The 13,410-nt window shown below is 30.1% G+C and overlaps 1 protein-coding gene across 14 annotated transcripts in view; it reads left to right on the top strand.

Annotated features, from left to right (window-relative positions):
• The window catches only part of LOC143249773 (CLIP-associating protein 1-B-like), a 179,180-nt gene extending 166,262 nt beyond the window's left edge, over positions 1-12,918 (top strand). For all 14 annotated transcript variants that reach the window (XM_076500167.1, XM_076500171.1, XM_076500162.1 and 11 more), the window contains 6 exons: positions 749-875; positions 3,239-3,367; positions 5,510-5,647; positions 5,985-6,053; positions 7,029-7,145; positions 9,946-12,918. In XM_076500167.1, coding sequence (XP_076356282.1) covers positions 749-875; positions 3,239-3,367; positions 5,510-5,647; positions 5,985-6,053; positions 7,029-7,145; positions 9,946-10,023 — 658 coding nt within the window. In that variant the 3' untranslated portion in view covers positions 10,024-12,918. The remainder of the gene's footprint in view (positions 1-748; positions 876-3,238; positions 3,368-5,509; positions 5,648-5,984; positions 6,054-7,028; positions 7,146-9,945) is intronic.
• Positions 12,919-13,410: the final 492 nt, after the last annotated feature.

Below are 13,410 nucleotides of genomic sequence, written 5' to 3'. Positions count from 1 at the left end.
TAATATTAAACTTGTAATGAAATTAATACATTGAAACTATCATTATTATTACTGCATGCTGCCATAGGCAACATTAACATCAGTGCCACACATCAATGTTTCAAAAGGCAGAAGACTTTTGAAATGTTATCCTCTACACTTGTGTCTCCACAACAGGCAGTTGCCATCCATTCTATAAATTTTTATCATGAATGCTCTGCCAAAACAATTTATCAAAGAATTTGTGTGTATGTGTTTGAATTTGCTATTATATTATTATAACAACACTATCCTCAAATGGCCTCAAAGAATATTTGCACACAAAAAATCAACAAACAAACAATTTCCTCATTATATATCATAACTGAAGAATAAAAAACAGTTTTCTTTAAGCAATGTTGTGTTTTTTTCTTAATTGTGTTTACCATCTGACTTTTAAACCATTTTCTTGAAAAAGCAAATGGTTTATCTGCTAAACTTGTAAAAACATAATTTTTGTATTTGTTTTTTTTTCTTTTGGCTGAGACATTGTTGCATCATTTTTTTAACATTACTGTTTGTATTACTAATATTAAATTTTTAACTTAATTTAGGTTTTTAAAACTCTATAATGCTTGCCTTCTCATTTTCTGACAGAATAAATCTCCATATTTGAACATGAATACTGTACTAGTAATTGGGGTTTTTAATTCAAACTAGTCTTCTAAGCATTTTAAAAGTAAGTTTTAAACTTGAAATACTTACAAAGTTATTTCTGTTTTCTTATTAGGCAGGAACAACGGAAACAGGCTCTTTATAATCTAGTCGAATTAGCAAAAGACAGCAGCCTTCCAGGGTGGGAAACAAACTTCCGAAACGTTCTTCGTCTTGTAATAGAAATGATCGGAGATCAAGAGGTATCATCTCAAATTAATTTATATGCTTTATTTCCTGTATGAAAGGTATTTTTGTAATATGCCAATGATTTAAATTGTGTTATATCACTAACTATCATTAAGAAGACAATTAGTATTTGAAAATGGTTTTCAATCTTTTTGTACTCATTTAGTTTTTTGGCTTTAATACTTCTAACTTTCAATATACTGTCTATATCTTCACAAAATTTGGCAGACTTTCAATTGACATTCACATACAAAAAGTCATATTTTAAAAGTGTGTTTAATAAAATAAAACAAATATTTGTCCATGAATATTTTGAATAGTCTATATGAAAAGCAATTTTAATTTTAAAATTTAAAATACCTTTCCTCATCTCAAGAATTTCCTTTCTTTAACCCCTAAAAACTTCCTAAATACATTTCAAACTTTTTTTCAGTAAAACTTTAAAGGTATCTGTTACTTTCTCTACCCTATCTCAAAACAGAATTATTCAATTTGATTGACATGTAACCACCAAAAAGAAAATTGAAATAAATCTAAATTACTTTTTGCTTTTCTTTCTAAAATGACATCAGATTTGAACAAAAAACTACGTTAATTTCTCCTATGTAGCTCTTAAGTTTGTAACAGTGTATATACATTTATAATTAAATTTTATTGTTCATTGCACTTTGAACCATGTTTAACTACTGTCTGTGCCATTATAAGTTTTAAATCGTGGCCTGGCATGGCTAGGTAGGTTAAGACGTTTGACTCGTAATCCAAGGGTTGCAGATTCTAATCCCCTCACACCAAACATGTTCACCCTTTCAGCCATGGGTAGGTTATAATGTTATGGTCAATCCCACTATTCATTTGTAAAAGAGTAGTTCAACAGTTGGTAGTGGGTGGTGATGACTAGCTGCCTTCCCTCTAGTCTTACAGTGCTAAATTAGGGTGACGGCAAGCACAGATAGCCCTCGAGTAGCTTTGCACGAAATTATAAAAACAGACAAGTTCTAAATCACTGGGGGAATGTGAAACTGAAATTACACTAACAAATTACATTATCCAAGAGCTGCTGTGGGCTGCATGTGTGCATACATCATGAAACATTTTTATTATAATGCTATTAATTTTACCTGCTCTAGACTGACCTAAAAGGATCCCTATTTTTTTATTGTAATTACTTTTATTATTATAAAAAAAAGAGTAAGCATGAGAAACAAATAATGAAATACTTAACCAGTCTTCTTTTTTCTGGCTATTAATTGTCAAAGAGAGAGCACAAGGACACAAGGTGGCACAGAGAAATGAAGAATGACAATTTATTTAGATATTTCCTTTTAAAAATAATAAATTGAAACCTAAATAAAAACTTGAAACATTTTGATGCCAAACTTATTGATATATATTAACCATAAAACTGTTTCATTAAATTTTTAAGGTAACTTTAAAACTAATTGTCTTCTTGAAACATCTGCACAAACTCTTCAGTATGTATGTGTGAAAAGAAGATGTGGATATCATTTAAAGGTTTTAAAATATATATTCATATCATTGTAGAGGTATCATTAGTATTAGACCATTTTATTGCTATATTTCTCTATATTTGTCAATTTCAGCTTCTACTGAGAAAAACTTGAAATGTTTTTAACTTGTATATGCTGCTGTGTGTGTATTAATTTCATTAAAAACAATATAACGCACAGTGACCTAGCTTGAAAATACCCATTATCAAAGAATAATGAATTAAAGTTTTAGTATAATCAAATTGTTTTATAATCATTTGTTTAAACTCATTATGTAAATCATAGAAGCCTGGTGGACTGATTCCCAAATAAAACTTTCAATACTGTCATTTCATTTTAATACTGTATGGAGATTTCAACTCCTGGTGATATATATAAAATGTTAATTGCCCACTAGTGTGGTCCAATTCACACTAGTTTCTATATTAGGAGGTAGAAAAACTTGTACATCTGTAGGGAATGATGGTGGTATCACAGATTGAATGATATAACATTTGGTTCTTCTTTTGAAAACCATTTTATCCGTGATTTGTAAAAAGTCTGTCAATAGAGTTAACTGAGGAAGTTCAGTAAAACTTATATACTGCTATAAGCTGGCTAAGTATGTTATCTTTCTGAACTTGAACACTTCTCCTGTTTATGAGTTCTTAGAATTTTGTGCAAAAGGAATGCAATGTGGGCAACCACCTAAACTTCATCCTCTGTGGCCTAAAATTATTGGGAGGTGAGCTTTTTTCACATCAAAGTGTGTTTTTAAGTCCTAACTTATGTGTATGTATAATTCATATTTACTTTGAGGGTATGTAAATTAAAAACATTTTTCGATCAAAGAACTTGGATGACAAACTATTTTCTGCATATTTCTGTAGAGTCCTATTAGGGTTTTAGCTTTAAAAACCATGTGTGAACTGCTGCAGAGGCAAGCCCATAACTTTCAGGGATACATGGAGCTCACCATTCTAAAAATCTTGGAAGCCAATAAAGATGAAGATAAAGAGGTGATTTTTCTTTTTGAATTTAATAAGTCAAACTTGTTTTTTATTGTTGTTTTTCCAAGTGAAAAGCAATTAAGTGCCAAGTTTCATAACATTTTTTTGGCTGCTTTTGTGTTTCACTTGATGTTGATAATTTATTGGTTAAGATATTTATATCAGTTAAAAGAAAGGTTTTGTCATGGTTTGTTTTTAGGTATCTTTATCAGTTTGAATAAATGTCAGTATCTACAGAAACGTTACTGTGGACAGAAAAACTTTTGAATGTAATTATATCAAGGAATTAATAAACATTAAAAAAAATTAGCAGTTACTTATAAAGATTTTGTTATTGATTGATAGCACCACTGGTGTATAAACCATACTTAAGGACCTCATGATTAATAAACACTTTTAATTACCAAATTTAAAGTTATCTTAATGTTTGTGTTGTGTTTTTAACTTACAGATGTGTGTGTGTTTTTCAATCTGTAAAATATAATAAAGGTAACCAGGGTCTATCTACATAGTATATAATTTAAATTCTAAGCCACAATCATTTTTTAAGCTTTGACTTGGCTTTAGAAACCAAGTCCTAACAATAGAAAAAAAGGATTTCATCTTTGAACTGGGTTTGTAATACTTAAACACACTATAAAATAAATTAATCAACTACCTAAACATTGTTTATGACAAATAAATAAATTAGTATTTTAAAGAAAACTAGGTATGTAACCTTTCCAAAAAACTGGAGAATTAAAAATTAACCAGTCACTGTCCTAAACAACCAATTTCTTATTAAAACTCTTTCAACAAAGTTCCAGTGAAACTCATAACATCACTGAGAGAGGATAGACTATTTTCTTCTGCAGATCTCAAGAAACCATTAAACATATCTTAGTGTAGAACTCTAAATTCATTGCAAATTCACGCTTGATGAGCAAGTTGCACTTCCCATCTGTTCACAACTAACAAAGAGGTAATGCAGTTTCCATTAGCATATCCAATAGAAATTAGTCCAGTGCTTCATACTCATCCAGTCTATTGTAATTTCTTTTTACATCTTTATGAGAAGTAATATACTTCAATGGTAAACATTTTATAGTTAGGTCTTTTATAACCTTTTGACAGTGTAGCTTTCACAAGATCTGGATTTCCACAGTACATCTTTAATTTAAATACAGGTATGAAAGCTGCTTTCCACAGTACATCTTTAATTTAAATACAGGTATGAAAGCTGCTTTCCACAGTACATCTTTAATTTAAATATAGGTTATGAAAGCAGCTTCCCACAGTACATCTTTAATTTAAATACAGGTTATGAAAGCTGCTTCCCACAGTACATCTTTAATTTAAATACAGGTTATGAAAGCAGCTTCCCACAGTACATCTTTAATTTAAATACAGGTATGAAAGCTGCTTTCCACAGTACATCTTTAATTTAAATACAGGTATGAAAGCTGCTTTCCACAGTACATCTTTAATTTAAATACAGGTTATGAAAGCTGCTTCCCACAGTACATCTTTAATTTAAATACAGGTTATGAAAGCTGCTTTCCACAGTACATCTTTAATTTAAATACAGGTTATGAAAGCTGCTTTCCACAGTACATCTTTAATTTAAATATAGGTTACAAAAGCTGTTTTCCACAGTACATCTTTAATTTAAATACAGGTTATGAAAGCAGCTTCCCACAGTACATCTTTAATTTAAATACAGGTATGAAAGCTGCTTTCCACAGTACATCTTTAATTTAAATACAGGTTATGAAAGCTGCTTCCCACAGTACATCTTTAATTTAAATATAGGTTACAAAAGCTGCTTCCCACAGTACATCTTTAATTTAAATACAGGTTATGAAAGCTGCTTTCCACAGTACATCTTTAATTTAAATACAGGTTATGAAAGCTGCTTTCCACAGTACATCTTTAATTTAAATACAGGTTATGAAAGCTGCTTTCCACAGTACATCTTTAATTTAAATACAGGTTATGAAAGCTGCTTTCCACAGTACATCTTTAATTTAAATATAGGTTACAAAAGCTGCTTTCCACAGTACATCTTTAATTTAAATACAGGTTATGAAAGCTGCTTTCCACAGTACATCTTTAATTTAAATACAGGTTATGAAAGCTGCTTTCCACAGTACATCTTTAATTTAAATACAGGTTATGAAAGCTGCTGAGGTGTGCTGTGAGATAGCAGGATCTAGATTACCAGCAGAACAATGTGTAAGAACTTTGAAACCCATCATCCGAGCTGGAGAATACCCTGTTAATATGGCTGCCGTCAAAATGTTGAAGCCGGTAAGAATGGTTAATGGAGATATAAGCAACTTGTGCAAGGTTGTTGTTTTTATTAAAATTAATTTGCTATTTGAAAAGGTTTGCTAAAAATGAAAATCTGAGATATATTATGTTTTAATACAATATTCATTTTTAAAAGATGTACTTTACTAAGCTAGTGGAATTTTATTAAAAATAACTTATTCTTCAAGAAGTATGGAGGTCAAGTTTACAGAATCCTGGATTTATTCATTAAATACTCTATGAAAAGCTTATCAATAGAAGTGATGGTTTTTATCCTCCATTCAGTTTTAGTTCTTAAAATTTACAGTTGTACTCACATTGTTAATTTTTTCAGCTAGTGGAACATAATCCTAGAAATGTTGTTCTACAACTGTTACCAGAAATGATGCCTTCTCTTATCAGAGTAAGTGGACTTTCACTGTTTAGGTATAAATAATATTTGAATTTTGTAGAGAAGTATGTAGTGTATCACACACAAAAAAAAAGCTGTTAATTTATATTCAATGTATGTTATGTAGTTTTTAATGAAGTAGATGTCAGACCAATATGTAAAAATGACTGAGTTTTGTGGTGACAATTTATGAGATAATACCTATATGTGATAATTTGTGGTGATTTATGTTCTGGTTATATTAAAATATTGTATAGAGGAAAGATATGTACAGAAATATATTACATGACTAATATATATATATGAATTTTTCATGTTTAAATATATAAAATGACATTGTAACTTAAAAGACACATGGTATCTTTCTTTTAAAAAGCATGTTTAACACATAAGAGAAGTTTATATATATTTAGTCCAGTGCCTTCTCTGTTTTGCTCAAATGATCAATTGAAACAATCTGTTTGATAAATACCTTTTATGTTATAGTTCTACATTATTAGGCTTTAACACAAGTCTAAAGACTATTTGATGTTAATATTTATCAGTTGTGTTGATCAGTTAGAAATAAACTAACATTAAAAGATTGACAGAACTTTTTGTATTTTATTAGACTACTATCACACATGTAGGAATGTAATTATTTCATGACACTCTCTGTTAATATCTACAAGTATATGTATTAGTTGACAGGTTAAATATTGGAAGTTTTCACAGGAATAATATAAATTACAGTAGGTATTGAGGGTGTGTATTTGTGTGCTAAAAACCATACACCATAGTGGTATTTTACTAAGGCAGACACTGGTATTGTATCAGTAAACTAAGGAAAATTGTTATAATTGGTGAAATTAGTAAGTTGTGTGTTAGTTTTATAGATTTAGTTTTGAAATTTATGTAAGGATTGAATTGGAAATGTTTACTGAAAGGTGAAAAATAAAACACAATTATGAGTTTAAACAGTAGAAGACCTTTTTTTTGTTTTGACAGGCCTATGACAACACAGAAAGTTCAGTTCGAAAAGCTGCTGTATTTTGTATGGTAGCTATCTATAACCAAGTGGGTGAGAATTTATCTCCTCACCTGACAACACTTTCTGGAAGTAAGGTAGGTTACTTAAGGTTTCATTGTATTCTTTTGTACTGGTATAATAACTACCTTCACACATGTGCATTTTGTCTCATTACTTTTTACCTTTAACAAAATATCAGATGTTGACTATGTAACTTTATTTTTGTGGTGGCACTACACGTGTTTAATAGAAATAATAGATTAATGAGTAGTTTGTTTTTTTGTTCATATTAATTTTAGACTCCTCCATGTTTTAGGTGTCATATTATCTAGTTTTGTATGTACAATTGCACTTTTTTTTTCTTTACTACAGTCACTATTTTGGACAGGTGTAGAAATGTTAAGTTATTGTGTTGATGAAATCTTAAAGCTTTTCTCATGTGTCTGTTTTATACATTTTTATCCAAATAAGTGATTATCTTGGAAAGTTTTCTTTTTATTTATATTCTTATTTTAATTAATTATTTTGTTTTTTTTATAGTTTTTTTTCTGGAGATGTTTTTTGACAGGCCAATCCAAGATATTTAAAATCTCTAGTAATACAGCTATTTAGTAATGAAAATTGTTTTCTAAAATTCGATATCAAGTTACAGGTTTATTATTGTGTGCACCATTTTTAAAACTGGGTCATGACAAGTTAATGGACACCTCATACTTTGTAACATTACATTTAATGATTATTGAAAAATAGTGTTTTAAGTAACTGAGTGTGTGCTTTATTTTTTATTAACAACATAAACATGGATGTGTATTGGCTTCTGTGTGGCTGACTTCTGCCATCTTTATTATCAGTTAGCCATCCACGTAGTTTGTTTGAACCAGTTAAAATAACTATTGGAAGAAGTGCTGTGACTAAAGACAAAATACCTGACAAGACTTGATTGCCTTGTCTTCTTTGGTGTTTATGCTAAACTGAAATTGATGTTTGAGACTTCTTTTGATTGATTAATTTATAGGCAGCCTACCAATAACAAAACATCTTTTGAAGTTGACAGTATTTGAACACCAGGGAAGTACACAAACTCTTTAAATAGGTTTTAAAAAGGATCAGTGTGTAGAGTTTGGTTTTAAACCTATCAGGTTTGTGTTTTGGTCCCTTTTGTTTAGAGTTACATATAATGTGTTTCTTTCATCTTACATTATTATTATATGTGAACTTATTGAACGCAGCTTAAATTGGACAGAAACATGATGTGATATAAATTGGGAGGCAGGGGGGATGTACAGCAAATCTCTCAAAGATATTTTCAATAATGAAGGATTCGTTTAATAAATACCATATTACAATTACAAAAATATTAAATGTTAATATTCTAAAATTATATTCTCATGGTTTGTTTCAACACACTTCACTTTGTATTGTTCGATATATTTGGAAATATAATACTTAATTTATAATTCTCATAACATTTCATTCATTTTATAACACTGCTGTTTAAAATATATCATTACATTTTCTGAACTAGAAAGATATTATATTTAAATGGAAGTCAGATAGTGTTCAGCAAATTTAATAAAATAATAAAACTTTCAACCAATTTTTGGTGTTTTAGGAATCTAATGTGTTATATGAAATATATTATCAGCTTCTCTTACTAGAATATAATTACTGAAAAAATGGTTATCACAATGCATACAAATTCAAATATGCATAACTTTATCTTAGAAATGACAAAAGTTTATGAAAATAGGAAGAGAGAGAAGTCCATAAGTGAATCACATAATGTCAAGTTTGTGACGTGTCAGTAATTTGCCCCAGTGTGTACAACTATTTTCTTGCTATTTTATAAAATGACCAATTTATAGTTTGCCTGTCTCATCAGTTGCAACCATTAACTTGTCCTATACATACCAGCTGAGGGTATCAGTTTACAGTTGTTTCCCTCCCCCTCATCTACTGTATAGTTGATGGTGTACACGCACCTTCATTGGATGGTAATATGTATGCTGTGTGCCATTTCTTGTTGTACCTTCTTGGGATGGTAATATATCTACTGTGTGCCATTCACTGTTGTACCTTCTTGGGATGGTAATATGTCTACTGTGTGCCATTCACTGTTGTACCTTCTTGGGATGGTAATATATCTACTGTGTGCCATTCACTGTTGTACCTTCTTGGGATGGTAATATATCTACTGTGTGCCATTCACTGTTGTACCTTCTTGGGATGGTAATGTCTACTGTTGTGTCTGATCTCAATTACATTTGTATGAATTATTACAAACTATTGCATTTTGTTTTGTTGACTTGCTTATATAAAATTATTTTAGCTCTAAAAAAACCTCATATAATAAATATTCATGTTTACTGTTTTGATGTCATAATATTTTATTTTTGTTCAATCAAGAGTTAGCCATTTTTGAAAACAAAATTATCTTTTTAGGCATTATGTAATCAAAGCAACTTTTTTGGTCAAACAGTATTTTGAGAGCAACCAAAAATATGGCAAAAGTCAATCAAAAAGTAAATTGGATTATGACTTGAGGAGTCTTTGAAATTTAAATATTCATATCGTAGATTTAAATTTCATAGACTTCTCAAGACATGATGTCAGTTTCTAAATTTTATATTTTTAAATTAACAGTTTTTTTTTTTTACATAACAATGTCCTCGTAGGCCTTAATTGTCTACTTCCTTCCTCAGTTCTGTTCAAAGTAGATTTTAACTTGTAATTTTACTGTTAACTGTCACAAAGAATTTGATTACCTCTTAATTATAAAACTGTGCATGAGTTCAGTGCATTTTGTTTTTAAAAAATTATTAGGTTTATGTTTATAAAGTGTCTTACAAGTCTCTGATGTCATAACCTTTGCTTTGTTTTTAACTTTTTTTCCAGATGAAACTCCTGAACCTGTACATAAAGCGCAGTCAGACAACTAGCAACAACACTTCAGACACTGTACATAAAACATAGCAAACCAAGTTGAATTGTCCACCAGTGGATCTTTTGTTTTTATCATGATCCCCATTTGAATAAGCTTAAAATTCATGGACATCTGTGATCATAATTAAAGGACATCTTGGGGTAGAGGACCTCATTAAAACATCAAAATATATTAAACAATATGCTTGTAGTTTTGTGCCAATACGTGGTGGTTTAGTCCTGGCTTTGTCTTTAAGTAAGGGACAGATCTAAAAAAAAGGTAATGGGTCAAGGAATTCTTTCTCTATCTTACCTTTATGAATTTTCTTAATTTTGACCACAAAAAAAAACTAATTATTGGGAACCAGTCAAATTTTTTTATGTGCTAAAAATAATTTGAATAATTCAGAAACAAAAAATGTTAATTGTAATAGAAATGCAGTGTATTAGCAAAATCCTAATCTCATTAAGTGGATTTCCAGCACTTTTAACTAAGACTGCTCCAGTTAAATAGAACTTTGAAGGATAATAAAGCCATGTTTTAAGGTACAGAAAGCATCGTGACTATCTTCAAGTACGTTCTTCTGTCATAGGAAAAGAAAAAGTATATATACATATATACATACACACTATAGAAAAACCAGTTGAGTTATGCTTTGCAATTTATCCATTTTCTGCCATTTAAGTTGTCTACATATATTCTGTAACACTAGTAAAGCAGGATTTGCAATTGTATGTGAAAAAAAAAAAAAAAATCATTACTTGAAAACTTGCCAAGTTTGAATTTTAACACACCTGTGATTTCAGATGTATTGGACATGCACGGATCTTCAAGATAATTTTGCTGTAAAGGCCTCGATATTCAGTTCTCGGTTATTTATGTACAATGCCTTAAAAACCATTCTTATAAGAGGTTACAATGTCTGATCCAAAGGTCACAAATGTGCAGCCTTATGATAAGTACAATGTCAGAACCTTTGTTGTTTCAGTAAGTCTTTTTTCTTTCCACCAAAACTTAGTTTCATGAAATTAACAGTAGGTGGCTTAGCATCAGGAAGTATTGTTTGTAAGTTGATATACTATTAAAAAAAAATCTACAGGAGTCCTCCAAGTGGCTTAACACTAACAGTGAAGACTTATGACATCAAAAATAAGGTCTTTGATATCCATGGTATGTACAACATTACCCTCTGCACTTAACAACAAACAAACAGAGAGTATAGGACCTTTATTATTAGCACACTGCTTTATTTATCAACCAGTCTGTTAATAAAGCATTATTCGTAGTCATAGTTTCATAATGTTTTACGTATTTGGGTTTTATTCACTTAGATTTGGTAAATTAATCCATCCCATCGTAGAACGGTTTTCAAAACAGTAATACTAATTGTATCATTGGTTTGGTTTTTAAACTTTTAAGGTTTCAGGTGTAAGTACTGTCATTTGCTTAACTGTCATGGTGAATAATAATTATGATGCTCATACATTTAATTTCACCATTATGTTGAATATTTATTAATTAATACATTCCTCAGCTTGCCTGTCCTTCTGATTTGATGAATTACAGTGCTCAATTTTCTTGGACTACAATCAGACAAGTTAATTAGAAGTAACTGGTAAGTATGGGACTTAGAATCTGTGGTTTTCAGGTTTTTTTAATGTGTTCAGGAAATGAATAGGACTGCATTTATGTATCTTAACATTTTGTTTTATAAGGATTATTGGAAGGTGGTGACTAATTGGTGTCAGGTTATCTTGACCCTGGTTAACATGGCCACTAGTCACATTGAATTATTGAAATGGTCATGGATGTCAAAAATTAACATGTATTACTGTGTAAAATGCTATAAAAGTATCTCAGTACTTTATCCGTTTAACAGCATGGTGTACAAGTTTCTCAGAAACCTGCTTCACTGGAGGTTTCAAAGTGTAGTGTTAGACTTTTGCCAGTTTGAAGTCTCTCTAAAATATCATGTGCTACTTTTGGTGTATAAAATGTCCTGGTTTTTGATACAGGAATAGAGAATTTTGTTTTTAAGATTTTTTATATTAAAGATAAATGCATAGATTTTTTTTATACATGAAACCAGAATTTATATTGTAGTAATCTTTCTTTGATTTCAAAATTTATAAGTGAGGTTTGACTTCCTATGATATCCTCTTTTCATAACTTTGTTTCATAGAGGGATAATACCTTATAAACTGGTAATAGTAAAGGTATTAACTACAAGGGTAAGAGCATAGTTTAACAGCTGCAGTTTTGTTTTTTTGCTGTTCATACAGGCTACTGGTGTATGTTAACCGTCTTTTATGGATACAAATTGCCAATACCACTTTGCATTTGAAATTCCATTTTGAACCTGACAGTGTTTTCATTCAGTTTTAGTTCACATGTACTGCACCACAGTACTACTCCATAGGAAATGATATATTAATCTGGTACATACTAACCCTGCAGTGAAAGGTTCTATTGACTTTAGTTCTAAACATAGTAATCATACAAAATTCATATAAATTGTGTGGTTTTTTGGTCAAAGATCTTCCAGTTACTCTTACATGTTTGTTTTTATAACCCTAAATGGTTTAGTGTAAGAAATGTTCAGTGAATGTAGACTACATTTTCTTTGATGTTAGAATTACTTCTCTTGTGACTCTTAATATCTCAGTCAATATGTGAATATTTCTTTTGTTTCACTGTAATAATAGGACAAAGTAGAGATGCTTAAGATATCTCTATGGATGAATTTTAGACAGTAATAACAAGACGTAAATACATTAAGCACTAAATAACCAGTCACTGGCTCATAAGGGTTTGTTTATATGTAGTGTTTTGTCTTCTTCCCTGCAGCTGTGAAAAAAACTAAAATGTAGTCACCAGTTGCAGCAAACCTATTGTTTTTGTATAGTGTACATTCCTTATTTGAAATAAACTTTTGTGTCACAGTTGTTCAGATTTTATTTGCATGTTTAACAGAAATTCACAAGAATTTAAATTTTTGTTTAAGCATCTAAACCTGATAACATTTTGCAATTTATACAACTCAAAACTTCATAAAATAAATATTATGAAGTTTTATAAGCTGCATGTTATGTGATTTAGTGCAATAATTTAATGCAGGTAAAAATACCCTTTTAATCTCAGATATTGAGTAATTGGAATTCATACTCTCAGAGTATTAATTTTTGGTTATTACATTGTCTTTAACTGCTGAAGTGAGGAACATAGAATCAAATGTATTCTCCAAGAGGTTTTGGTTTATGATCATGTATTCCCACATGTGTTAATGACTTCAGAAAAAAAACATATATAATCACCTATGATCAGAACTGTGATCATTAAAAGTTTGGAGTAGTTAAAACGCACCTTACTCGCTTAATCCTTTGAAATAACTTTCGTTTTACGAGCTTTTCTGGAACTAAACGTAAAGTAGATTTTAT

The sequence above is a fragment of the Tachypleus tridentatus genome, chromosome 4 (assembly GCF_004210375.1).
Source record: "Tachypleus tridentatus isolate NWPU-2018 chromosome 4, ASM421037v1, whole genome shotgun sequence".
In the NCBI taxonomy this organism is placed as follows: Eukaryota; Metazoa; Arthropoda; class Merostomata; order Xiphosura; family Limulidae; genus Tachypleus; species Tachypleus tridentatus.
Note: the sequence above shows the minus strand (reverse complement) of the source record. Positions and strands in the feature narration are given on the sequence as shown.